Source organism: Salminus brasiliensis, chromosome 9, assembly GCF_030463535.1.
Source record: "Salminus brasiliensis chromosome 9, fSalBra1.hap2, whole genome shotgun sequence".
NCBI classification, from domain to species: domain Eukaryota; kingdom Metazoa; phylum Chordata; class Actinopteri; order Characiformes; family Bryconidae; genus Salminus; species Salminus brasiliensis.
This window is the reverse complement of record NC_132886.1, coordinates 22,980,998-23,008,840: the sequence shown is the minus strand read 5'-3', so window position 1 is coordinate 23,008,840 and position 27,843 is coordinate 22,980,998. Positions and strand designations below refer to the sequence as shown.

The following is a 27,843-nucleotide window of genomic DNA, read 5'->3' as shown; positions in this document are numbered from 1 at the left end:
GTAAAGCTGCAGGTGTGCTTCTTTCATATTCATGCCTCAGAGTGGGCATGTCCTTCAGGGGGATTGTCTAACACCCATTGCTGAAATATGGATAGAAAGTTGGCAGACTGGACAGTACTGGGGCCTTTTGGTGTTTTGTGTCAGTGACACTGTGTGTCAGGCTTTCGTAGCTGATTTCAGTGTTTTGCTGTCTGGGACGCAGTGCCGCTCTGCTTGTGCAGGCTGAGTAGGAATGCTCAAAATAAAAAAAAAGCAATGTTTGGTATTACTTACGCCACGCAGAGGTAGTGTGTGTGTGTGTGTGTGTGTGTGTGTGTGAAACAGAATGCACATTATGTTGGTAGATAAAACCATTTAAACAGCATAAGTGGATCTCAGGGGCGAAGACTGAAGCGCAATACTAATGTATGATATGGGCCCTTTAAGTCGGAGTGAAACGCCACTGCGTGCAGGGGGCGGGGCCTAAGTTCACAGTCGCAGTCCTGTCACTCAGGCAGAAACTCACAGAACTTCGCAGAAGAGGTTTCAGCTGCTGTGTGGAGGCGCGCGCGTGTGTCAGTGCCTGTCTGAGAGAGAGAGAGAGAGAGAGAGAGAGAGAGAGAGAGAGAGAGAGGCGGAAATGAAAGACTGAAACTACAAAGAGAGAGAGAAAGAGAGAGAGAGAGAGTGAGAGAGAGTGAGAGAGAGAGAGTGAGAGAGAGTGAGAGAGAGTGGGACCGTAAACAAATGGCCAAATGGCTGCTGCAGCTCCGCAGGTGAGCGGCGCGTGTTCGTCAGTGCTGGGAGTGAGCTGCACCTGGCCGCCCCACGCTCATGTGGTCGTGCTTCTACTTGCCGTTTGAGCAGTTCTGGCGCAGCCTGGCGCTTGTTTTTAAAGGGTAGCTTACAGATACGGATACGCTTTAGCTGGAGACCCGGACGAGGGAATGATGGAGCGATGGACGGTGCTTTTTGTGCTCGTGTGCCAGCTCGTGGGTCCGGAGCTGGTGCGTTCAGGTCAGTGCTGCTGTGCTTAAATTGTGTTCAGAAGTGGTGCAGGTGCGCTCGAGAGGGAGAATAGCTTTGTGACCCACGCACTTAAGCACACACGGGGCGCGCGCGCGCATACACCACACACACACACACACACACACAAACGTATTCCTTCTGGAATTTGGACACACTAGTATCTAAGCAATGTCTATCAGTAGCTGATTAACACCAGCACATATTAACTTATTATTACTTATTATTATTCTAAACTCTTTAAAACCATTCATCCCACCTTGCAACTAACATGCACTGCAGTTTACTGCCAGGTCCTGGAGCCTGGGGATGCACACAGGGAGGAAGACCACCTGAGTACAAGTGTCTTTGTCCTCCACACCTCCACTCTAACATTAGCATGAAATGAATAAACAACTTGATTATTTTGTGGAGTCCCACATGCTTCTATTTTTGGCCCTATGAAGTTGATGTTAAAAGTAGCAGTAATGTAGTTATGAGAGTTACGACGCTGTAACATACAGAGTATAATGAGTTAATAAACAGTTTGGGATTGTTTCTGTATGTTTTGCACATCACTGCATATGCAGTGTAAGATATCACACATTTACCGCACATTTACAGGCAAAATGTAGGCCTCCCTGTGTGTGCCTGAGGGGTTTGCTCTTTACTTTGTATTTGCAGGAGGTGTTGGGGTAGACTCTGAGGGGCTTTTTAGGGGCTTTGTTACATATTCAAGAGCTGTTTGTCCATCTTATTTATTTATTTTTTTGCCTGTCCCCAGTCTTTGAGATGCACTATAGTCTGAGATTTTACACACTACAAAAACAACACCTGCACATTCAATTACTCATGCACATCCTTAATCAGCGTCGGCATTGACATCAATTCCCATTCGAGCGTATCGCTACTGAATATCTCATGCACGAACACTAAAATCTCATAGGAAAATTACTACAGGTTAGAATATCATACATGCCATTAAAGCTAAAAAGCACTGTTATAGTGGGTTCATATTATGGTTTAAACAATCTCCCAGAACTACTATTGGTCCTGGAGTGTCCCTTCCCTGGAGTGTCCCTTCCCTGGAGTGTCCCTTCCCTGCTCTAGCACACCTGACCAGACTAATGGGGGCAGTGGTGGCTCAGCGGATAGAGCGCCAGGCTATTGATAACAGGGTTGTGGGTTCGATTCCCAGGCTTGGCAAGCTGCCACTGTTGGGCCCTTGAGCAAGGCCCTTTACCCTTACTCTGCTTACCCTCTCTGCCCACCGCTCTGGGTATGTGTGTACTCACTGCCCCTAATTCACTAGTGTGTGTGTGTGTGTGTGTGTTTACTACCATAGATGGGTTAAATGTTGAGGACACATTTCGCTGTACCTAGTACAGTGACAAATACCTTTACCTTTTTAATGAGCTAGGTTGAAGTGGGTGTGTTACCGAGCGGGGCCACTCCAGCACCAAGTTTGAGATGCATTGCAGTAAATGCTGTTCTTATTCATGCATGTGTTATGTTGTATGTGTTTGTATGTGTGTATATCAGGCTGTGAGAATCGAGTATGTAATCCTCGCATGGGTAACCTGGCTGTGGGGAGGCACCTGCGCACCGACACCCACTGTGGCTCCACCTCACTTGAGCACTTCTGTAACTACGATGAAGGGAGCTGTGTGCCACAGTGCGGGGTGTGTGACCCGGCAGTGACTGAACTGGCTCACCCGCCCAGTGCGATGACAGACTCGCCCTTCAGGCGCCCGCCAACATGGTGGCAGTCTGCCCAAGGTGTTGCCACAGAGATTCTGCAGTTAGATCTGGAGGCAGAGTTTTACTTCACTCACTTGATCATTATCTTTCGCTCGCCCCGTCCGGCCGCCATGGTGCTGGAACGCTCGCAAGATTTTGGCCAGACGTGGAGCACGCTGCGCCTATACGCCCAAAACTGCAGCAGGCAGTTTGGGGTGGAGGATGGCCACGGATGCACGGAGAAGTACTCATCAGTTCGGCCGTGCAGCGGCGGAGAGGTAAGGTGAAAATAAACGTGCCAAATAGAACCAAACTTAACTGTTAACTGTTGGGTCCCTAAAAGACCTTTGAGGAAACTTTTAATTTAAAGAACTTCTTGCTGTAAATGAGATTTGTAAGAGTAACCAATATCAAATTATATACCAATAAATGTGATTGTTAAGTGATTGAGTGTGGTATGATTGTTGGTTGCAGACAGGCTGGTTTGAGTACTTCTAGATTTTCAGCATTAGAGTCTCCGTAGTTTACTCAGAATGGGGCTGTAACGTAGACACGCCCAGTCAGTGGCTGTTCTGTGGATGGAAATGCCTTGTTGATAAGAGATGAGAATGACACACAGTTGGCTGGATCAGAATCTGGTACAAACAGTATTAATCTATGAACTCAACCTGCCTTGTGTCAACTAGAGATTTGCCATTCTGGGTCTGTAACTGGCCAAACTCACTGGATCGGATGTTGGAGTAAAAAAAAAAATCTATTACTCTAAACTATAATGTAAATGCATGGTTTAAGCTTATATGCTGGTATCCTAGGCTTTATATCTCAGGAGATTCAAATGCAGATGTGAAGTAAACTTGAGCAATTTGGTACAAATATCTGAACTCTGTTAATATTTACATCTCAAATTTAGACAACTTTAGGTAGCCTAGAATCTCCTGAAAATAACATGGCATATGTGACTGAGTGTTACTTCAATTCTTTGGAATTATTAGGTGATTAAACAATCACACAAGATGTATCTAGGGGTCAAGGGGGAGGGGGGTATGTATCGGATTGCTGTCTGTATCGGCAAATACTCAAGGTTGCATTATTGGTATCAGTATTGGAAATGAAAAAAGTGGTATAGTGCCATCCTAGTGTCAACAATTCATGCTGGTGAAAGTGATGTTGCTGGTTGTTGCTGACCACGTTGCTGATACTTTCTTACATGGACACAAATTTCCCATCTTCTAATGGCTGCCTCCAGCATAATAATGTCACACATCACAATGCAAATGTTTTATGAACATGCCAGTAAGCTCAGTGTTCTTCAGTGATTTTCCCAGTTCCAATGCAACATGTGGTAGAACAGGATATTTGCAGCATGAATAAAGGCGGTGAAAAATCAGCAGAAACTGCGTGACCAGAATGTTAAAGGAATGCAGTCAACATCTTGTAAAATCCATGGCATGAAGATTCGAGGCTGCTTTGAGAGCAAAGGAAAGCCCTACCTGGTATTGGTATAGTGTTCTTTAGGAAGTGCTCAGTAAGTGTATGCTGACGCCAAGATCGATTAAAATTATTTTATATTGATCTATGGTTTAGCTGATATGATTATATATGAATTATAATTACAAGTCATATGAAATAAATCTTTAAAGCCATCAAATCGCTCTGCCCTCTAATACATACATCGTCTCATTTCTTTTGTTTGTGACTGCATTTTGTGTATCTGTAGGTCATTTACCGTGCTCTCACACCCTGGGACACGTTAGAGCCCTACAGCACAGTGGCCCGTGTCCAGCTGGGTATTACCAACCTGCGAGTGCGCCTCCTGAAGCCCCAGCAGTGCCCGTGTCAGCAGAAAGAGGGCGGTGCCAGCCTCCCCACCGCCCCCTATGCAATCTACGACCTGATTCTGAAGGGGGCCTGCTTGTGCCATGGCCATTCGGACCAGTGCATGCCTGCCAGTGGCTACCGACCCACACGGCATCGTGCCCACCATGTGGTGAGGGTTCCAAATGCACACAGTGTACAAAATCTTAAATTCCTTCTCTGTGCAAGAAGGCCCAGAGAATGGCTGTTTAACACAATGTAGTACTTTGACCTGAATTTCTGTCTGGATTCAATCAGACGTAAGATTGGCGCTGGACATGATGATCATTTAAAGATAGGTTAGCATATTGCAGGAAACAGCGAGTAAGCTAGCAGTGCTAAATAAATGTAAGCGCTGTGTAAGCGAATTGTAAGTGTTTGCTCATGAATGACTAACCCGCATTTAATGAGAAAGTGTGTTCACTGTTCTGAAAGACTGCATTCTGATGTTTTGTGCTGTTTGCCTCCACTTGGGTGTTTCTCTTGCACTCTCAGACCTCTTCTGCCTTTCCCTCTCTTCCTGTTTGACTCTGTGGATTACAGAAGCAGTGTAAGCAGTTTGTTATGCAGCGTGCCCCCCTCTGCGGTGACATTACTGTAAACCCAGACGCTTGATAGCAGGGCTGAGATTACATGACAGATAGGAGAGGCAAACATGAAGGAGGCAAGGAGGGAGGCACGTCGGGGTCGCAGGCGCAGAGGAAAAAGTGCAGAGAGAACAGAAAGGGCCTAATTGCATGCCACTTTCCCTTAATCCCACCCTCCTGTTGTTTGCTGTCTGTAATCAGACGGTAACGGCAATTAGTGACACACACACACACACATGCACTTACATACATGCAAGCAGTGTGCACAGGAAGGGTCAGACCATTTGAAATGAAAGTCCAGACAAAACACAAACACACGGAAACACACTTATATGAGCACACACTCACATCCTAGGCATCCAGATAAGGATGCGTACAAATCCTGTCTATCCGCACTTTCACTCAAACACACACACACACACACACACACACACACACACACAACCGATGCAGGATTGTTTGGATTAGCAAGGAATGTGGTATGTGTGTGTGTTTGTTATTTTCATCCGTATAACGATGAACCCGGGGGTCAGCAGGGTATCTTTGTGGAGATGAGCCTTTAGATAAACGTGAATCAATTGGCACCATGCCTAAGCCTCCGATTATTCATGGGCCCACTATAAAAAGAAAAAGCAGCTTGTTTTGTCCTGAGACCAAACCATACGTTTATGAATGCCTACATGCTACATCTGGACATTGTTCACCTGACCAATGTCGCATGCCTTCTGTGCGACTGGGAAACCTTCTGTGGCACCTTTTAAATCTAGAGTCTGGGACTTGAAATTGCAGTCTAGTCTGGGACTAAATTGCAGTGCCAGTGGTGTGTCATCATTGGAAATGGGGTCTGGATTACACTTTTATCACTATGAAACATCTGACTTATTTGACCCTACAGGTCTGCATGTGGGCCCACACTTTAGTCCTTCTTCCATAAATGACATAAGTTATCATACTAGTTTAACTCCTTAACACTCCAAGGCTTATGACACACTAGGGTGTATTACTCAGTAACTAAAGGGACGTCTGTACAAACTGGTGCTCTTTAGTAAAAAAAACACTTTTGGCCCACCGGCATGGCATAGGCTTTTCAAAATAATGGTGGGACATAGAAACCTTTTCTAAGTATCTATATTTAAAGTAAAATTTTAGCATTCTGATAGTTGTCCAAGATACCATGAACCATTGGCTTTACTAAAGAGCATTTAAAGACCACTGTAGTAGTTACTAAATAAAATGTCTTAAAATGAAAACCAAATAAAAAATTAGAACTGAAACTATTAAAAGTATTTGGAAGTGTGCCAATATCACATGGCAGGTGACCACTGTGAGAAATGTGTTTGGCTCTGTGATGACCGACTTGATAAATTGACGTACTGCAAAAGTATTAAGCGTTTGATACTTTGTGGAACACTGTTAAGTCGCTCTCTCTCTTGCTGTCTCTCTTGCTGTCTCTCTTGCTCTCTCTCTTGCTCTCTCTCTTGCTCTCTCTCTTGCTCTGTCTCTCGCTCTGTCTCTCGCTCTGTCTCTCGCTCTCGCTCTTTCTCTTTCCTTTCTGTCCTCATTTACCCTGCATGTTATGTTTGTCTTGCACGCTCCTGCTTCCACCCCTGTTAGTAAGCAGGCAGATGAGCTGGCCCTGTGTACTTCAGACTAGGTTTATCATCTTTTCCTGGCATATTTTTGCTGTATAACCCATCCAGCAGTTTTCAAGATAACACCGTTCCAACTAAAGATGCATCAGTCTGATTGTGTGATGTGGGCTTGTATAAGATTTTTGATTGGACACACGGTTTCCATTAAGCAATACATTTTTCCAGCCCCCATATAGGAAAGAAGGGGTGCAAAAGGTCCCTTCAGATGTAATGATAGTACGCAGATTTCCTCATTACATAGGACAGTGTATTATAATTAGATAGGACAGTAGTAGTTAGACTATAAGCAGGTGATGGACAGTAGTAATTAGTTAATAAGCAGGTGATGGACAGTAGTAATTAGTTAATAAGCAGGTGATGGACAGTAGTAATTAGTTAATAAGCAGGTGATGACAGGAGTAGTTGGACAATAAGCAGGTGATGGACAGTAGTAGTAATTAGTCAATAAGCAGGTGATGGACAGTAGTAGTAATTAGTTAATAAGCAGGTGATGGACAGTAGTAGTAATTAGTAAATAAGCAGGTGATGGACAGTACTAGTAATTAGTAAATAAGCAGGTGATGGACAGTAGTAGTAATTAGTAAATAAGCAGGTGATGGACAGTAGTAGTAAATGGTTAATAAGCAGGTGATGGACAGTAGTAGTAAATGGTTAATAAGCAGGTGATGGACAGTAGTAGTAATTAGTTCAGAAGCAGGTGATGACAGTAGTAGTAATTAGTTCATAAGCAGGTGATGGGCAGTAGTAGTAATTAGTTAATAAGCAGGTGATGGGCAGTAGTAGTAATTAGTTAATAAGCAGGTGATGGACAGTAGTAGTAATTAGTTAATAAACAGGTGATGGACAGTAGTAGTAAGTGAATAGCTGAATACTGAGCGTACAGTTGCTCTATCCTTAATAACACACAGATGGCTCTTTTCGGATTGGTCAGAAGTGATGATCAGATTAATTTTATTGTGTGTTTCTCAGGTTCACGGCAAGTGTGTGTGTCGACATCATACGGCAGGTGACCACTGTGAGAGATGTGATCGTCTCTATAATGACCGACCCTGGAAACCAGCCAACAGCCTAGCTGGAGATGCTCACCAGTGTGTTAGTGAGTTTCTGAATTTATTCATCTCACTCACTCATTCACACACACACTTTTTGAATGAATTGTCTGTAGCTCTCTTTCTCTCTCTTTTCTGTTGCTTTTCTTTCTTTTCTGTTATCTTTCGATCTTTTGTTTCTCTGTTTTACCCCTTTGGCTTCTGTTTCTCTCTTTCTTTGACTAATTGTTTAATTTTTTGTTTCACTCTCTCTTTCCGAGGCTCTGTCCTTCATTCACTTCCCTGTCCGGTCTGTTTTTCTTTCTTTCACTTCTTCCTTTCTGTCTTACTTCCTTTTTAAAACTTTTTTTCTCTAGATTTCATTCTCTCTAATTCATCTGTTCTTTCTCTTTTCTATATTTTTCACTCAGGTTCTTCTTAATTTCTTTGTTTCATTTTGTCTTTCTTACTCTTCTCTTTTTTCAGTTGTTTCTTTCAACTTCCCTTTCGTAAACTAGAGGTAGCTAGCAAACCTGAGGCCTTGCTGTTCACGCTGTCTCAGAAGGCAGTGTAGTGATGATCTCTGTAACCAAATCACAAAGGGACAATATGTCCTGACATTGCCAAGGTATCGACAGTTCACTGCTAGCCATGAGCGTTTAGCTGTGTTGTCATTATCCATTAGCATTTTTTGCCGAATTAAATAAGGGGCTTGATTACTAAACTTCGATTCAGACATGACTGGGTGCCTCCCTGCCTCAGAATCCTGTCAGATTAGGCAGCATTCCTTACGCTTCAGACACACTTTGTCTTGTCTCTGTTTCTTTCTTTATTTTCCTGTCTGTCTGTCTGTCTGTCTCTCTCCGTGACATAAGCGTTCTCATTCAAGCTAGCCACTATATGCTGTACTTGTGTGTTTATGTATGCACATTATGTGTCTGTATATACAGAGTGCAAGTGTAACGAGCATGCAGAGAGCTGCCACTTTGACATGAGTGTGTGGCTGCGCTCCGGTCAGCGCAGTGGGGGTGTGTGTCACTGCATTCACAACACAGAGGGGCGACACTGCCAGCAGTGCCAGAGAGGCTTCTACAGACATCCTCAGAGACCACTGACTGCCGTGGACTCCTGCACACGTAAGACACTGCACACACACACAGACACACACAGATACACATATTTAAAACTTATTGACTTTATTGTGATTAATGGCAGTAAGGCGGAGTGGTTGTGTAGGAATGCATAAAAATGTTCCTGTAGTTGATGCAGTGTATGTGTGTGTGTTGGAGCTGCCGAAAGCTGTTAATCTCTGATTTGGAAAAGCTGCTTAAATGGTTTTAAGAGAAATCTGCCTTTTTTTCTTCTCTACTTCCTTCTTTGATCTCCTTTTTATGTTTCTGACACCCATTCAGTGCTGACTGTGTATGTGTGTGTGTGTCTGCATGTTTAAATATTTATTTGTGGAGTTTGGCCAGTATGATGTCAAAGTTCAGGAACTCTGCCTTTTTGCAAATATATTAGCACACACACACACAGGGCTGTTTGGCATGGAGCACTATTCCTGCTCGGAATGCTGATAGCTCTTATAACGAGCTGAGACACGCAGAATAACAAGAGTACTGATGGGCCTTTGGCTGCGAATAGATGTGTGTGTGTGTGAAGGGATAGCAGACAGATTAATCATCACATACATTGACACACTACTCTTGCAATACCTCACTTCATAGCTGGCGCATCAATCTCATCTGGACAGCTCGGAAAATGTTTTTCTTCTGTGTGTTTATGTACACGGAGGCCTCTCTTACACACATAATGTACCACAGGCTTTCATGATCTTGAGTGTGTGTGAAAATGTTTGCAGTTCTTGTGCTGCCTCTGGTGTTTTCTGCAGGTAGTGAGCAACATTTGTGCTTTTAAGGCCAGATATTGTATTTCTGAGCCTGTATATGTCCAGTGAGGATGTCCCAATCCAGTGCTTTTACCCCCTAATCTGATCAGAGTGCTTTAATGATGTGTTAGCCCATACCAATTCAATCCAGCATTTATGTTTTCATGATTTTTTTACTACAGTGGGGTGAAGGGAGGACAAAAAAGAAACAAAGAATCAAAAGTGGATCAGGTTTCATCTTGACCATTACCACCTAAATATGCCTGGATTGGCTCTGATCCCTATCCACTGGATTAGGCTGGGACATCTGCAGTTATAATATATATATAGGAGCTAATCCTTAATATCTGGTCTTCTTGTATTGTCTGATATGGCTATAGTTTTCAAGAGCAGTCTTTGTCTCAATCTGCATTTTAATGGTTAGGTCTCATCACAGTTACTTCTGTACTTTTGCACTTCACTATCTTTAAAGTAGATCACACCTCGGTTCAAGAAAATTAGAAATGAGCATAAACTGCACTGCCCTACATTAATCTAACCTACATTAATAGGGAACCAATCATATGACATCGACAACCACTAAAACTTAATGGGACAGTGAATATATAAGAAGTGTCCAGTGTTTTTGGATTAAATCAATTACATTAGATACTAAAACACCTGCTCAAAAACAGAATCTCAATTTGACTTTTTCTAATGCTTGGAAATACAGTATGTAAAATATCAACTGTCAAATGTAAAGATTAATCCTAAAAAAATTAAATGGGAGAGGTCATAGTACAGTATTGGGATTAGTTAATGATCAGAGACCTAATATTGTAAGAACAATGAGGCAGTTTGTTCTACTGAATCCAAGTGCAGCTTTTGACACGTTAGATTACAGTGTAAAACACTGCAGTTCCTGTAGCGTTTTCAAAATGCATAGTGTATTTCAGTAGGATTAACCCCCCGCCCTGTTTTCCTTGTACATGATCAGCTAACACATTGGATTAGTTGAGTTTTACATGATCCCCGATCTGGATCCTCCTCACATTCATAATAATGAATAAAATAGATCTGATTTAACAAGCATCACACACATTTCTTATGTGTTACACACCTACTATGTAGTAAAGTGTTTGATGGAAATAGTATGTGTGATCCTCTATGATAAAGACCCCTTCAAAACAGTGTAAACTGAAGTGGTGTTCCAGACAGTTCAGGAATTAACTCATTAAATTAGTTGCCTACTTCACAGGTTCCAAACCCTGGTCCTGGAGCACCGCCTGCTTTGCACATTTTAGTGTTTTCCCTGCACTTTAGCTCAAGGGCTAAGAAGCCCTTGAAGAAGACTTTGATCAGGTGTGCTAGGAGAAGGGTGAACAAGAAAATGTGACGGGGAGATGGGACTCCAAAACCAATCCCAGGGAACACCAGTCTAATTTTTTTTAATGACACAATTCTGTTCAAGACCTGTATTATCCAACCTGTGATAAAAGAGAGCGCATATGAATTTTGGAAAAACACTCAGAACTGCATTGTTCCAGAGTCAGTTTACAAATGAAGTGGTGTTCTTTAGAGCTCGCATTACTGGAACGTTGTACATCCTACAGTGTAGACAAAAGTGGGTGTAGATGGTGTTCTGTTGTGTTTAGAGATGCAGCATTTCAACACTAGAACCGCATCCCAACTGTGAAACATGGTGAAGGGAGTTCAATGGCATGGGGCTGCTTTTCTGCCTTATGTCCTGGATTACTTGCAGCCATAAGGGGATAATGGATTTCAGGTTGTAACAAGAATCATACATTTACATGTCAATCAGAGAGGCTTAGTGTTATGAAGGTGAGCGAATGTAGTACAAGGATCCCCAGTCTAGGAAATCGAATCCCAGTGGTGTTACCCACGGTGTCACTCTGGGTCATGCAGCTTGTTGCATGATGCAGTGCACAGGTGTTGGTCAACAATACCAGGCTGTGGAAGCAAGCCATCCCAAAAACATTGCCTTAAGGTAAACAAGTTAGTACAGATGAACGCGAGATGACGAACCTTGCTGTTACCCTGGATCACACTTGAATCACACATTGTAAATGACTCCCTAAGACTGCCTTCTTTCATCTAAGCAACACTGTCAGAGTTTGGCCCTGAGTTGACTCATTCTTTGGTGTTCGTCTGCCAGACAACTGACACAAACAAGTGATCTGAAGAATGATCATATTACACTTATTTTATTGGCTGCCAGTATGTTTGGCTAATATTTGTTTTAGAATAAATGTAAAAAAAAATATAATAATAATAATAAAAGACCTATGTAAGAGTATCTGACAAAATCAGGACTTTTACCCTGGTTCCAGTGGTGGCTTGGATACAGGTGGTAGTCTTGACTACATCAATGTATGTGTAGTATTCGTTCGTATGAATTTGTGTGTGCAGGTATATGTGATATGGGTGTGGGGTACTGTGTAGACATCTACAGTACTGTGTAGACGTTGTAGTCACCTAAGCACATTATTTAAAATCTGGAGCTTGGAGGCGGATGTACTCAAAACAAAACAAAGCAAACAGCCTACAAAAGGATCACAGAATGGGAAAATAATCCAAACACTAAAAGCAACAAGCTAAACAAACAGAACAAACAAATCCGCCAAGTACTAAAACTAACAAAGAAAACAAACCGGTTACAAAGAAAACAAACACTGAAACTTAACTACACTTAACTAAGACACAAGCAAACAGGCCACACTAACACACCGCAAACTGTTCATACCGTGAACAGGTAAACACATGAACATGCACAAGACCAGACAAGGGAAGGTTGAAACAAAGGGGTACTTACACACAGGGACACACGAGGAACACCTGGGACTAACAAGGGGGTGTGGCTAGTGAGGAGGCACAGGTGGGAACACTGACAAACAGGCGGGGCTAGGACTGACAAACAAACAGACCAAACAGAGCCATGTGCTCTGAGAGCACATGGTGAGGCCAGACAGAGACATAGGCATGACATTTTGCTTGTAAAAACTTCAGATCACATTAGAACGAATGTAAGTAAACAAAAATTAAGGTAAATGAGAATTTCTCATTGTGAAGAAAGTTGTTCTACTGTCCTAGAAGGTAGTAGATTTCTTATGAGCTAGACTGAAAAACAAAGCTTGGTTCCGGATTTCTCCTGGAGTTGGAGGATGACTATAAATTGACTAGTTCGGACCATGCCTTCCTGGTATTTATGGTGATTTGGGACAAGAGTGTAAGAAAGTGGGAGAATTCAGAGGATTTTTGGGCTGGAGTAGAAGGAAGCCAGTGCCTTCTGTGATAAATGGTGCCAGAAATGAGAGGCTTGGAGGGTTGCAAAGAATTTTGTACTTTGTGTGAAAAAGGTAGAGATGGTATTTTAAGAATGTTAGATTGGGAGGCGGGGCCTCCGAAAAGTTTGTAATTTCATAACAACCAGACTCCCATTAAGAGAGTTTTGGAAATGCATTAATGAACACTGTAATGAAAAACCACTATCTCTGGTTTGAATGTTATTCAATTTCTTTTTCTAATTTCAATGTTTTTTTTTATTATTATTAATATTTTATTTTATCTTGTTTCATTACAGCGTGTGTGTGCCACCGACTCGGTGCTGTAAACTGTGACCCCAGTAATGGTAATTGCACCTGTAAGCCAGGCGTGGCTAGCCCACTTTGTGACCAGTGCTTGCCTGGATACTGGGGTTTTAGTGACTATGGCTGCAGACCCTGTCGCTGTGCAGGTGACTGTGATCCGTACACTGGAGACTGCATGACGGGGTGAGTGATTGTGTGTGTTTGTGAGAGTTATAAAAGAAAAAGGCAAACAAATAGTGTGAATCTTTAAAACTGAAGACCACTACTAATGAAAGTAGCATTATGAGAGAATTGGTATTACTTGTTCCTGGGATCCCTCTACAGTCAGATGTCGAATATGTATTTTGAGCCACCCCTAAAGGACACGCTGTTCACATGCATTTTTGGACGAGCTGAGAGATACAGAACCATCACTGAAAGTGAAAGAAGCATGTGGACTAAGGCAATGTCCTGCCTGTAGAAGAATGCAATTAGCAGTGTGCCAAGCCTGGAATAGCATTGATAGAGATGCTATTCTCCCTGTTATAGTCAATGGAGAATCACAGTGAGTTTGAAGCTGTTATTTCATGGCAAAAAAAGTTACGTAATTCAGGTATAGGTCAACTTATAATACTGTGCTGATGTGTATTAATCCAACAATGCAAATTTTAACATTTAGAAAACCTGTGCTTGCAGGCCAGATGTCGAACAAAACAACACTTTGTTTCGAGTGGAAGAACTATTCTCTGCCCTAACCTTTCCAGGTAACTAACTTATTACCCAACAGTTGGTTTGATTGATTTGTTTGGATAGGGTTATGTGCCACTTAAATGTCATGTCATGTTTTCAGATTGTCTTGACAACGGCTATAAACTGACAGCCAAAGTGATCATCAGTGTTTTTTTCCCTCTCTGCAGAGAAATGTGTATGTAAACAACAATCCCTTGGAAACAGCAAACTCTTCTGCACTAGGAAATATTCTTATGGTTAGTACCAGCACTTTCCTGCAGGCTCTGGCTCACTACAACACACAGCACACTCTCTTGCACTTATTTTTTTATAACATAATGCCCAGTGCATTACGGACAAACCATCTCCCACTGAATGAGATGATTTGGCTTCAGCTACGGCCATCCCTGTTCAGGCAAGCATGAGGATAGTTCAGACCTGCGGTTGTGTTCTAGTGAATTACCACCACATAAGCATGACCCAATGTGACTAAACAGAGAATTACTGAATGACATGGACAAGGAGGGAACATTAGGGGAGCACTATTTAACAGCTTAAAGGAATTGTTTGGCAAAAATGAATTGATCCGCCCAAGACTAAAGTCTGCATCATTAGTAGCACTAGAGCTACTAATGTAGCGAACATGTAAACACCAATGACCATCATGCAAACTGATCACATACTTTAAACTGTTAAACAATGTCAGGCAAACTTGCGTGTGTGTTTTCTGACACATTATGACTTACTGTTACTTATAAAAACTGCTACGAGTGTGTGAAATAGCTGAAAACTTGTACTAGGAGCTTTCTTGAAAACCTCAATTCGGTGTGTACTTTTTTTACAAAGCTAAAGAAACAAACTTTAGACACCAAACATGTCTTAGCTGATCAAGAACGTTTAGGTTATGGGGACAGTTTAAAGGAATACAACTAATCTGTTTGTGTTTGCAGCTTTAAAGGTGAGAGTGTTAGCAGCACATGATAAGGGTTCTCATGCAGAGGTGGATGTGAAGGTTCTGAAGGTGCTGTGGAGCAGCTCCCCCCTCAGGCTCACGGGAGGAACTCTTACTCTGTATCCAGAATCCTGGACCTCACGAGGCTGTACCTGCCCTGTACTGTACCCAGGTGAGCATAGTAACACACTCACTAACAGGATGATGTATCGAGATGATGTACAGTGCACAGTGTAACGGGGTGGTGGGGTAGTATCATTTTATCACAGGCTGTCTGTAGGGCTGAGTGTTGCAGGTTTCACACACACACACACACACACACACACCAAAGAAAGTCAGTAAAAACACCCTTTTACCACAGAATGTGATGGAATATTTAACAGTATTACAGAATTAATAAAACAATGTTTTTTTTTTTTATGGGTCATTTTGTAGAAGGTAAAGGTGCCAGAATTTGTACTGATGTAGGAGCGCACAGTCTATTATAAAGACAGATAACGGACTAAATGTCTACTGTATTTGTTCCTCTCTTGCTATAGGGGTGGTGTATCTTGTTGCTGGACACAAGGATATAAGAAAAGGTCGTCTTCTGGTCAACACAAAAAGTTTAGTGAAACCATGGAAATCCAGCCTCAGCCACAAAGTACTTCAGCTGCATACTGAGTGCATCTGAGAAAGAAGAAAGCAAAAGAGACACAGGGTGGATCCCTAGAATAGAGGTGACCAGACGGGAGTCATGCAGGAGCACCTCGTGTAACTACAGTAAATCAGCTGATTAAACACTTGGGTTAAGTGTTCTTCTGCTTGATTGGAATTAAGAACCCGCAGCTAAACCGTCCCTCTGCAGATAGGACTGATTCTCTTGCCTTAAACATGTTACTCTCAGAAGTCTTCAGCTCTGGGCTATGAATCCGGGCCTGGATTTTGGAATCACTTAGTAGGCATGTCACTCAGGAGCCAATCAGACCAGTTATCTATCTTATATTACAAAATCCAGGACTGGACACTGGATTCAACCTTCAGAGTTAAAGGCTTCTGCACATGGTCAATGGTCAGCTGAAACCTGATGATGTGAATTTACTGTGTATATACGTGTGTTTATGAACGAGAGCCTGAGACCGAAAGATAAAGCAGTTTGAACTACTGCTATATTGTACAGAGTGTATATCTGCTGTGTGTACATAGTATTGTAATGTATATGTGATATTTTGTATCCACTGATAGATTTGTATATAATATGCTGGTTGTACATATATTAAAAATATTTCTATTTTGATAAAAGGAAAAGAAAAAATGAGGATGGCTAAAACAGACAAGAAGAAAGCCATAAGAGTAACTCGTTAGATACTGTATATCCATCTACCCTGAAATATAATCTCAGAGACTGTTTTGCTTTAAATAAAAGGCCAAGAAAGCCAAAAATGGACCAGCCTCTCCGTATTTGATGGCAATGGTCAAAAGCAGATCTGTACCAAGAACCCTTCAAGCTTCAAGTACGTCTCGGCTTGACCTGCCGTCCTTTAAGATCTATGGCAGACAAGCATCCAGGCTTTTTCTGTCCTGTCACCGAAGTGGTGGATTGAACAGTGGTGGCAGAATCGCTCACTGTCTTCAAACGCTGACTGAAGACCCATCTCTTCCAAGAGTACTTTGTGTATGTCAAGTATTGTGGTCTCCATACTGACTTTTGTATTATCTATTAGTAGTATCTAAGCTTAGAGGTATCATTCGGATTCCAGCCTTTACAAACTAGCTAAGGGTATTTTCTGATAAACAGTGAAGCACTTTTGTAAGTCGCTCTGGATAAGAGCATCTGCTAAATGCCTTAAATGTAAATGTAAATTAAATCCAACTGGAAATTTGTGTGTTTTTTTTGCCATATTTGAATGTTAAAGGCACAATGTGTTTAATTAAAGCCACAATTTCTATTCTATTATTACATTTGGAGCAGAAGTGTCAGGCCCAACAGTGCAAGAATTTAATACCTCTAAATTTCATAGGTAGAGGTTTGAGTGCATTCAGCAGGAGTTAGTTTGTTTATATTTGTTTATATGATTATGCAAATATAAATGAGACATGACTTTTAATATGTAACCATGAAGGCCAGGACATGGAGAAGCATTTCTATCATGACCTGGTTGGTCTACTCTATATGGATTTTGGCAGGTATTTGGTTGACTTCCTTATTCGACTTCCATTTGAATCATGTCACACAGGTAGATTTTTACTGGCATTGTGTGACGTGCTTGCCTGGTCACGGAACTGATGCCCAGTGTGCCATGGGGAAGACTTGTTTTTACATTACACCAGCTGCTTCATACATTTGATCAAAGGCGTAGGTTTGGTTTTGACATTGGTGGGGGCATAAATGCGGTCCACGGGGGACCCTGGAAGCTGAGGCCTGCATTTATGATCTAATCTAGTCTTTATTTATAGATATGGTATCCATATCCATACAGAACATGTTTCTGTCAGCTTGTTCCTGAAACAATAATAACACAGTTTTGGTTATGTAAACCAACAGCATCACAGTTGGCTTCTGCACTTCCTCATGGAACATCTAAACAAGCACAAATTCCTAACTGGAAAAAAACAGTGCTGGGTTGACATTTAGGTCTCTACTCAATTCTGTCATCAGTTGACTTTACCTGCTACCCTTCTTCTCCACCTGCCTCTCCTCTTTCTTGTCTACTTCATGGCCTGGTTGCTTCTGTCACCTGACAAAAAAATAACACATTGAGGCTGCCATATGAACAGTGAGCAGATATGTGTATGGCTTTGTTGATATTATTATTACTATAATTTTTTACCATTAGCAACTGGGACCTTTTCTTTGACTTTTTTGATTTTGCCTTGCTGTAAAGCAGCTCCTCATGTCCACCTTTCGTGCCCAACGCTGACGTTTAGGCTTGCCACCAGCCTTGTTTAATAGCCTACAGAAATGTTCCTCGTTTAATAAAATGCACAGTCCCTTACCGAATCAGTACAAGGCGTGAACGGTGTCTCCTACTCAGCCTATGTGAATATGTAATTGACAGAGATTGACAGGTGCTTCTTTCAACCACAGTGTCTCACACGTTAGCAAGAAACAGCAAAGCCAGTCCTGTGAGCAATGTGGGTTAGTGGGGCGAGGGCTCGTAGTAGAGAAAAAGACCAATTCTAGGCTCTTGCCTTGGGTAGTACACTTAAGGACCATATAGGTACTCTACAGATATTAAATTAGAATATTAGAGAATGTTAAAATGATTTTTTAAGTGTCTGGTCCAAATAAGGTGTCCCACATCAGTAGCCTGGACTAATTCAGTATTATTAATGAGACAGAAAGAAGAAAGTTAAACTGATGAGCAAGGTTGTGTAGCTGCCTTTTCAGAGTATTTTCACAGTAACCCTGTAAAATATGACTATCAAGACAAGATAACTAAATGTTAATGAAAGTAGAATGTAAATGGTTGTCCACATTTTCTATTTGGTTCATAAATAGGCTCAACCTGTGTCTAATGTGGGTCCAGCCAAATCCAATATCAAATATCTTGGACAGAAATAACATTTTTTCTAACCATTTGGTGGCACTTTATGATGATTTATGACAAAGTATTTATCATGTAAATATTGTGAATGATGCTTCTCCTTAACACAAAGGACTTTCTTCCTCTTCCTGTTCTCATTGCTCTTGTAAATCTCACAAAGAAATCCTCCGACCCACAGGGCGAATTGTGCACTTCTAAGTAAGACCAGAAGATGTCACTTCAAGACCAAGAAATAAAGGTTCCAGCTTTTTATGGTTCCAATTTTACTTTTTTCTAATAGGTTTATCCTGATAATGGGTTTATGAATGGCCAAATTAATTAGTAGAGTTAGCTTATTAATGGCTATTATGTCACCATATAATCATAAATAAGTAGCCAAAAAGGCACCTGTGACCTGATGGGTGCAAATTATGACCCCGTATTCATACAGTTAAAACCTCAGGTCTTGCTGGTATCTAATGTCTCCTCCATCAGTCAGTATTAGACACAGATAGGCCTATTTGTTAATACAGTAATATGCAAATGTTTGGGGACTACTACTACTATTCATCTGTTACTGTAAATAGTTAAGCAAGTAAAAGGTAACCTAATTTCCAAAAGGCATAAAAGGAAAGACGACCCTTTTCTTTAATATTTTAAGCTAGATTGCTTTTTGTTTTCCTTATTTTACAGTTTAAAAATAGCAAAGCAAATGTTTGGGCTCCCTGCATGGTCAGTAACACCCCTTTTGGCAAGTACTGCAGCTGGAAAACCTTTTTCCAGCCAGCTAAAACTCGACTCTTTTGATGGGTTTCCAGGCATTCTTCTTTGTAACCCACATTAACAAATGAAATAGCTGATTTCACTTTCTAGAGGCGTAGCCATATTGCTTGCCTTTATCATTGACAGCATTATATCTTCTAACTGCCACGAGATTGTCACAGGTATTGATGTTATAATGTCAAATGTTGATGTACACTGTACACGAAAGTGGTATTACTATAATCCTTGGGGTTTGGGGGCAACTTCAAGGTTCTTCAGGTGTGGCACAGCTTCCTTTATTGGATTTGACTGCTACAAAAAGAGCCTTACTGTATACTGTAAAAAAATCACCATTCTTTATCACCATATTTCCCTTTTTATGTAGCACCATGTGCTATAACTGCTTGTTAATGTTTTAAATACAATTTTAACTAATAACTAATAAAATACTTGAATAAAAAATATTTGTCAGTTCTATATTTTTTTATAGAATTCTATATTTATTTGATTTTTAAAGCGTGGATTGTAAAATACAATGTAATTTATTACGTGTTAATTAAAAATAAGCAATCAAATAATACTAAAACGAAGCGTTACATTTAAATGCCCAACATGTAATATGATAATATAAAGATATATATTTAATTAACATCAAATATACTAAAATATCATTTATAATTTACAGTACAGGCATGTTCGTTCATGCTGTTTTCTACATTTCTTTATTTGACGCTGTATCCCTCTATCTGGCAACCTCCAGCGAGAGGTGGAGCGCGAGGAGGAGGTCTGTGTCTCTGAGAGACCGTTGAGTGAGTCGCCACATCTGTCAGACTCACACCTGGACTTTAGCGGCATGTCCGTTTCACATTTCACCTTCAAAATGGGACTTTCGGCGGCGTGAGGGGAAAAGCAGAGAAGAAACAACATGTCGGAAGTGCGGAAATTTACTAAGAGGCTGAGTAAACCGGGGACGGCGGCGGAGCTGAGGCAGAGTGTCTCGGAGGCGGTGCGTTCATCTGTGGCTGTGGTTAGTAGCTATCTAACGTTCCCCCTTAACGCTTAGCACTACGTGCCGTAACTACAACAGCTAGCTAGCTAGCTTGTTCTCCCCGCGTTTTACAGACGTGTGTTGTGTTTTTGGCTCCTCTCACCTACATGTGGAGCGTTTCTACTGTTCAATCTTTGTCCCGTTTCACCCCTGAGCCGCGGTCGAGCCGCCCGGCAGTCAGCTAGTCCACTGATGCTGCGGGCAGAAATCACAGACCCGCTCGCTAAGCGGGTTTTTATTTGAGCACAGTAGATTCGTCTTGTGTTCAGAGTGATGTTCCTGCGTCAGGAAGATTTAGGGAATGTGGTATTAGTGGTCTCTAATCCCCCCTAATGCTCAGCCCAGTCTAGCCTGAGTAGTGTGAGAGAGCACATGGACCATGCTGCAGAGCCTCCTTTGTGTGCAGAAATACAGGCTGGTGGGCTCCTGGCTCCTAACTTCATCTTCTGTGGCTCCTTCCTCTCCTCTCAAGCGAAATGGGGCTAGCTGGTGGCGTCTGCTCTGTGCAGCTGCAAGCCGCTTTGCTGGGATATAGTGGATTGGAGGATGTGTCCTTATTCATAAATGATGAAGGAGTGCGCTGGCAGGGCAGGGAGGAGCAGCTCACCAGGGCTTTTAGTGTTTTAAGATGTTAGCCAAGGGTGCTGTAAGAAAGGACATTGGGAGGGGAAATGGCTGCAGACTGTGTCTTCAGGCTGAGGAGTGTTTCTGTTGTAATGAAGTTGAATGAATTTCTTCTGTGTTTGAGCTCAGGAAGCTGGGACCGGTGGCCAGGGTGAAGCAGTTCCCTCAGGGTGTTCAGCTCCACTTCCTGTGCCTTCTGATTTTCTTCAATACGCCATTTATCTTCTGCCCTCTTCAGCCCTTCTGCTTTGTGTGGATTTCTGTAGCTCTGAGGGTTAGTTTGACGAAACAAGGTTAAAGTTATGAAATGATCGATCAGTTCATACTGGATTAACACCAGCGATCTGCCTTTATCCTCTTAACCTGTTCAAGTGCAAATGGCCTACCTAAGGGTTAGCCGCTCATTCACAGTGCTGCTCATGCATGTTTTCAGTCTTGTGGTGTTTCATGGGACTGAACCGAACAGAAGACTTCTTTATTTAGGCCTACAAAATGTTATGTCAGAGTGAAAGTGAGCTGGAATTCACACTCATACGCGGAGCTCGGGTTCAGAAAAAGGCCACGATGGTTCAGAGTAACTGCTGGTGACTTTCTGTTTATACACAGTGGCCTAATGCACATCAGCTGTAGCTCTCTGCCTCCTCCATTTGTGTTGAAGCACACGATGGACCAACATCTGGAGAAAGAGTTTGCCTTCTTCACTCTTGGGACGTGAGACATGCCTCAGTGTACACATGTCACCCCTGCTTTCCAAGATGTCTAGTTTTCTGCAACATGGATTTAGAAACTAGTGGTGAATTTAAGGTGGCTGACTTTAGTTCATCGTCTAAGCGAGTCCTGCGGATGCGGAAGTAAAAGAGGCTCTCCATAGCTAACGCAGCGCCAACGCCCTGCAACTTCTGAGTGGTATCTTGCTAGCTAGCACTTCCTTTTCCCACAGTTTGTGGTTTGACAGCCTGTGATTCTGCTACTAGAGTTTCTCTCTTTCATTTTTAACAGACACGATGGAAAGGAGTTCCCAGTTGTGGTAACTTCAGGCCAGCCTGGTGGTTTCTCCTAGAGTGGAGAAGCGTAGGACTTGAAAAGGTTAAACTCTGCTCAGCCTAGAGTTGAGACGGTTGGAGAGTGCAGCCAGAAGCCAGCAAGGTTCTGTAATTTGACCAGTGTTGGACGCCTGGCCTGGCTGTGGTTTTTAGTCTCCCCGTTTGCACATGCTTGTGACACATGACAGGAAGTTGTTTAGTTCTTTTCAGTGTATCGATATGTGTGTGCCTGAGAGAGAGAGAGAGAGAGAGAGAGAAAGGTATGAAAAGATATTGACATGGGCGTATATAGCCGTGAGTGTGTGCTTGCCTTTGGGACACATGTAGACTAGACTAGACTAGACCAGACTACACCTTAAGTGTAGGAGTGTAATGGAAAATGGCTGTGGCTAGTCAGCATGTTCAAGGGATTTATTACAACACCCTCAGAGTCGTCTGATAGAGACACTGGCCCTGGTTCCACTGGTCCTGCTGATCTGGCGCTGAATTCTCAGTTTCTGGAAAACAGCTCATGTCCATTCCTTAAAGGTGGCCAGGATTCAAGTCTTAATAATAAACCTAAAAACCAATTTAAACAAAATCTTTTAATCTTTAGTTACTTGTCAGTTCAAAGCAGCGAAGTCTTGAGTGCCTACCTCTCTGCTTATAGAAAAAAAATAAAATTTTCACTTCTTGTACTGCCATAGACAGAAAGAAGAATTGGGCCAGCCGTTTTGCTGTTCTCATGTGATCATTCACTACATTTAAAAGGTTTTCAAGGGAGTAGGCCAACTAGGACAGAAATCTACTAGGCCTAAATAGGGTCTGGAATACCCCCATTCCAGACCCTATTTAGGCCTAGTAGATTTGGTGGGACATCTTAAATCTTAGGTTTTACCAGTGTCCAGGTATTTGATGTGATTTATCTTAAGCATGCCTGATTCAACTTATAAAGCCCTTGATTTTCCCCCTGATTTGCAAATGTGTGTTTGTATAAGGGGGGTTAAGTCATTCTGAAACTGTAGTATTCATTAAAACTGGCATGTTTTGTTGAATTTGGAGAAAACACTTCTCTGTTAGTTGTGTTGAGCAATTTAAATTGTTCTTGTTTGATTGGTTCATTGCTGAAACAGCTGAAAGTTTGTAAATGTTGTTAATTAATTAGCAATGGACTAAATGTTATTATTTACCTAATGTTGTATGTTCATTTAGTGGTTACTGGTTGGATTGCTTGGATGAGTTGTGTCATTTAAATTCACTGCTACACTGTGTACTGTTCCATTTGGTGTACATTTAAGAGAGGAAAACCAATGACTTAATGACTTATTATCTGTTACAGTGATAGTGTGATATATATTTAGAAACTCTCATGACATAATGTAGAATTTTATCAGTACTTCCCAGCTGGTATAAACAACAGCCTATACGCTGTAGCCGTGTTTAGATAACGTTTCCTTGTAAACAGTAGTTGGTCCCCTTTGGTAGGTAATACTTAGAGTTTAGCGCTACTTAACATTTAATTCTTCTGCTAGTTTCTCCTTACATTTTGCCCCAATGAACATTTAATGGTGTATTTTTATAGTGTTCTGTTTTGTTCGGTTTGTGCTCTCTGTGCTCATGCTCTTTATATTTCCTAGTCCCTGACAAACCTCCACTGATAATTTGGCTAACAGTGTTTCAGTGATGTTTCATATATTAGAAAGCACATACTAGACTATGAAATCACACAAGGCACATATCAACAAATATATAAAGCCAACAATAAAGAAAATACGTTGAAAATTGTTGTTGTAAATTAATATGATTAGTACAGATCAATATGCGGTCACACTAATTTGCAATGGCAGTGACCAGAGCATTCAGAGCACTGAATTCCATATTTTTTATCTGATGAGAAGTGGCTTTGATAGCTGGAAATGCCCTAGTTGATGTGGTTCACAAAATAGAATCCATCAGCTGTATCTTTTCTATGACCACACTACCTAATTATAATTAATATACAGTCAAGCCTGAAAGTCTGCACATCCCTGTTACCCCTGACATGATTGAGCATTGTCACTATCTGCCTATATAAGGTCCCACAGTTGACAGTGCATGTCAGAGCAAACTACAAGCCATGGGGTCAAAAGAATTATCTGCAGACCTCAGAAACAGAATTGTTTCAAGGTATAGATCTGAAGAACAGTACAGAAAAAGGAAGCGAGCAGGAACCTAAGGGTCACTCTGACAAAGCTCCAGCATATCCTTGTGGAAATGGGAGAACCACCCAGGCAGCACTCCATAAATCAGGCCTTTATGGTAGAGTGGCCAGACGGAAACCACTCCGTAGTAAAAGGCACATGACAGCCTTCTTGGCGTTTAAAGGAATCTCAAATCATGAGAAACATGATTCTCTGATCTGATGAAACCAAAAAACTTTTTGGCCTGAATACCAAGTATCATGTCTGGAGGAAATTGGCAAAAGCCATTACTTAAAACCCAGTTATTAAAAAATAACCTGAACATATACAGAAAGTGTTATTGCAAACCTCAATTAACAAAGGCTCCACCAGATTGTACAGAAGTCTCTGTAGTTACTGAGTAATACACCAGTGTGTAAAAAGCCTTGTTGCATTAAGGGGCTAAACTTTTAATTCATGCTCACACAAATATGTCTTTATATTTGACTTTCTTTTTCTTTCTGAATTCTGAATTCGCAGGTGTTATTGTCAGACTATAAAAAGAGAAATGTTTGCATGATTATGTGCATAGATCAGTGGATAGGAAACATCATGGGTGGATTAGTTCGGTGATTTCACTAATGTCTGTGTTCTTATTTGTTCTTGTGTGTGTGTGTGAAGGAACAAACCAAGATCATTGAGCCACTGGACTATGAAAATGTGGTATTCCAAAGGAAAGCCCAGATCCACAGTGATCCTCAGAGAGACCTGTTGCTGTGGCCTGCTGATGACGTCTCAGTGAGTCCACCAAAATAGCTTTAATTATGATACGTTATTGTCCACTGTAGGCATCTTGCAAAAAAGTACATCCCATTTTCAGATAAAGCTCAGATAGATCTGAGTAAGAAGGGCAAGCACTCATCAAATGTGAAAATATTTAATAAGTAAAGCATTAGGATGTAAAACAGGACTGAGACAAATAAACCCACTTCTACTAGATCATACTAGCTTTCTTCTTACTTTATTTCTTATTCTTGAGCAGGTGTCCCAGATTGATCGTCAGAGAAGAACGACCATCTCCACAGTTCCTCAGAATGCTGGGAAGGAAGCCAAGAGTCTGTTTGCCAAGGAGGTATCTTGCAGTACACTTGCTTTTTCTTGTTTTTTTTACAGTTTGAATCTGGTGATGTGATGTTGTAACTGGCCAATCTCCCTCTGTTTATCAGTGCATCAAGATGTACAACACAGACTGGCATGTAATCAACTATAATTATGAGGCCTACTCTGGATGTTTTCGCATGCTGCCCTGGTAGGATTTTCTTGTAGTATTTTTTGTATGGTCAATAGTTGTTGTTTTTTAACAGGGTTTCAAGACAAAACAGTGCCACAATAAAACCATAAGACCTTTTTAGACATTATTAGGAAATGAAGATTCAATGTAATGTATTTCAAATGGGACATTTTAAAAAAGAACAAGCAGGCAAGTGTCACCATACATACTCATTACAGTCATATACTCAGTGAATATAAATTATATTCACTGAGTATATGTTTATACATTAAGCCTTTAGTCTTCAGCAAAAAACTACCTATCACTAACCAAAAAAGAAAGCTGTAAGTGTTCTGCAGATTAATTTGCTTACATATCTAGAAAGACTTCAGTCTGTGTTGAACTGTGCCTTTTCCTCAATTTGTTTACTGTTTATTTTCAGTTGCAGGTTAAAACTTACCCAAAGTTATATTTTTGTTGTTTAGTGGAAACAGAAATGTATATGGCTTCATGGGTCTAGAGTGGTGCACCTGTATAACTGCCTCCTTCAATGATATGCCCTCAGTTTATGCCTCCTGAATAAAAGGGGAATTCTAACCTGCAGATGGAAATTAAGAGATACCTAATTTGAGGGGGTGACACAGACAAACAATCTTACAAAATAAAGTATTTCAGCTACAGCACATTTACTAATGTTTTTGAGTTGGATCAACTTAAATCTTTTAAATGTAATGTAGTTGTGAGTTAGGAGAACTTTATACTACATTACGTTTTTGTAAAGCTTTGTTAACAGTTGCTATATCATATAACTGCGCTGTAGTTGGCCTGGCTTTACTTTTTACAGTGCATATATGCAACAGAACTCCTTTTTTTTTTAAATTCGTAATAACCATTTATTAAGTTACAGGGGACAAATCCACAGTCTTTAAACATATGTTTCTGAAAAGACAGCATTACCCTTGCCAAACTCTACCAAACACTAAAATATGCTACTTTTTTTCTTTTCCAGCAAAGGATCTAAAGCTGAGAAACTACCATCTCATGCGTTTGAGGTTGACGAGGGAGAGGAGGTAAGTCAGCATGAGTGTATGGCTACGGAAGTGCATTCCTGAACAATATACTGTACGTCTGTGTCATGGTGGAATCAACTAGATTTATGATGTTGATCTATGCGTTTTACTTTTAGTGTGAACAGTCATGGTGTGTTGGTTCTAGTCTGAGCCCAAAGCTCTTAATACAGGAAGTGTGATAATATGATGACTCAGTCCATTTATTCACTCCTTGGTTCCTTGCTGGCTAGTTCTTGCATGATTTGAATTGTGAGGGGTGGCATTGCTAAGAGACGAACTCGCTGTCACGTGGGTACAGGAGGCTGAGCAGTCAGCACAGAGGCCCATTAACTGAAACCCGAGCTTCTAAAACTATAAATAGCCCAAAATTAGATGTCCAGCCAATCTGGACAAAAATAAATGGTAAGAGTGAGTGGCGATTAGAGGGGAAAACATTGCCTTTCCCAATGCTTTTGTACACTGACCATCAGTGCTGTTTGCAACCTGCTCTAATTTTATCCAACTTCAGACCTTTTTCCTGTTGGATCGTTATGGATATGATATCACTACTAGGATCCGTGTACAGCCCGTGACTTATAACTGTGCCCTTAGTTTCCAATAGCGTCCCCTTACGCACCTTATGTGAGCCGGTTCAAGAACTTTAATGTGGTTCCATTTATGGCTATTAATCAGTGATAGCAATCCATAGAGTGGCTGGTAGAAGGAGAAGAGAAAAAAAGGAAAGTGATTGATCCTTTAGTCTCAGAGGAGCACAGTGAGAGAGAGAGTGAGAGCGAGAGAGGAAGGGAGGGAGGGAGGGAAGGGGGATGAGAAACGACAGAGTAAAAGGGGAGGGAGTGCTCCTGGACAATTATATTACAGCAGAGAGCTACAGAAAGGCACATTCATAAAGGACGCCAGACCACTTCAATTAGATTAGATAGAGTGTACACACACACACACACACACACACACACACACACACATGCACTGAGAAAGATACAAGCACACTGCTAAGGTTAGGATTATGTGGCATTAGTGACAAAAGTAAGAAAATAACAATTAAATGTTTATTAATATTTGATCACTTACAGAAACGCTTCAGTGGGTATATTAAATAATTTAAAGTATATGGCTAGTGTAAATGTTGTGGCTATATTTATTATGTCTGTATAATAATTAAATAAGTAAATAAGTAATTAAGTAAGTAAGTTGTTTAGCATAGTAATCCCAAACTTATGCTGTCCAGTATCATTTATTGACCACATGCAAGAATACAGGCATAGTACTTATACAACATGTTAAAATATTTTTCATATAATGATGCAGAATAGCTTCCATGCATGCTTCACTCTCCTGTTACTGTCCTCCTGAAATGCACTGAATGTTAATGAGCTCTCCTGCTCTCTCATTCTGCTTGTTC

The 27,843-nt window shown here is 41.3% G+C and overlaps 2 protein-coding genes across 4 annotated transcripts in view; both read left to right on the top strand.

Annotated features, from left to right (window-relative positions):
• The first annotated feature begins 528 nt into the window (after positions 1-528).
• On the top strand, positions 529-16,800 carry ntn4 (netrin 4). Its single transcript, XM_072686859.1, has 10 exons — positions 529-996; positions 2,527-3,002; positions 4,442-4,711; positions 7,787-7,913; positions 8,796-8,981; positions 13,314-13,503; positions 13,996-14,063; positions 14,217-14,285; positions 14,979-15,152; positions 15,520-16,800. Exons 1-10 carry the CDS (start codon positions 927-929, stop codon positions 15,651-15,653), a joined length of 1,764 nt encoding a protein of 587 aa, XP_072542960.1. The 5' UTR covers positions 529-926; the 3' UTR covers positions 15,654-16,800.
• Positions 16,801-20,025: 3,225 nt separating this feature from the next.
• Positions 20,026-27,843, top strand: part of dock11 (dedicator of cytokinesis 11) — a 62,795-nt gene continuing 54,977 nt past the window's right edge. For 2 of the 3 annotated variants that reach the window (XM_072687849.1, XM_072687851.1), the window contains exons 1-5: positions 20,026-20,275; positions 24,783-24,899; positions 25,144-25,233; positions 25,328-25,410; positions 26,381-26,441. In XM_072687849.1, the coding sequence (XP_072543950.1) occupies positions 20,174-20,275; positions 24,783-24,899; positions 25,144-25,233; positions 25,328-25,410; positions 26,381-26,441 (453 nt within the window). In that variant the 5' untranslated portion in view covers positions 20,026-20,173. The remainder of the gene's footprint in view (positions 20,276-24,782; positions 24,900-25,143; positions 25,234-25,327; positions 25,411-26,380; positions 26,442-27,843) is intronic. The other variant, XM_072687850.1, reaches the window with a different exon arrangement.

Excerpts from the sequence above, each read along its gene's own strand:
- ntn4 (XM_072686859.1), top strand. The coding sequence starts at position 927 with ATGATGGAGCGATGGACGGTGCTTTTTGTGCTCGTGTGCCAGCTCGTG. Across the intron at positions 997-2,526 it reads TCCGGAGCTGGTGCGTTCAG|GCTGTGAGAATCGAGTATGT; the intron begins GTCAGTGCTGCT and ends TGTGTATATCAG. Across the intron at positions 7,914-8,795 it reads AGATGCTCACCAGTGTGTTA|AGTGCAAGTGTAACGAGCAT; the intron begins GTGAGTTTCTGA and ends CTGTATATACAG.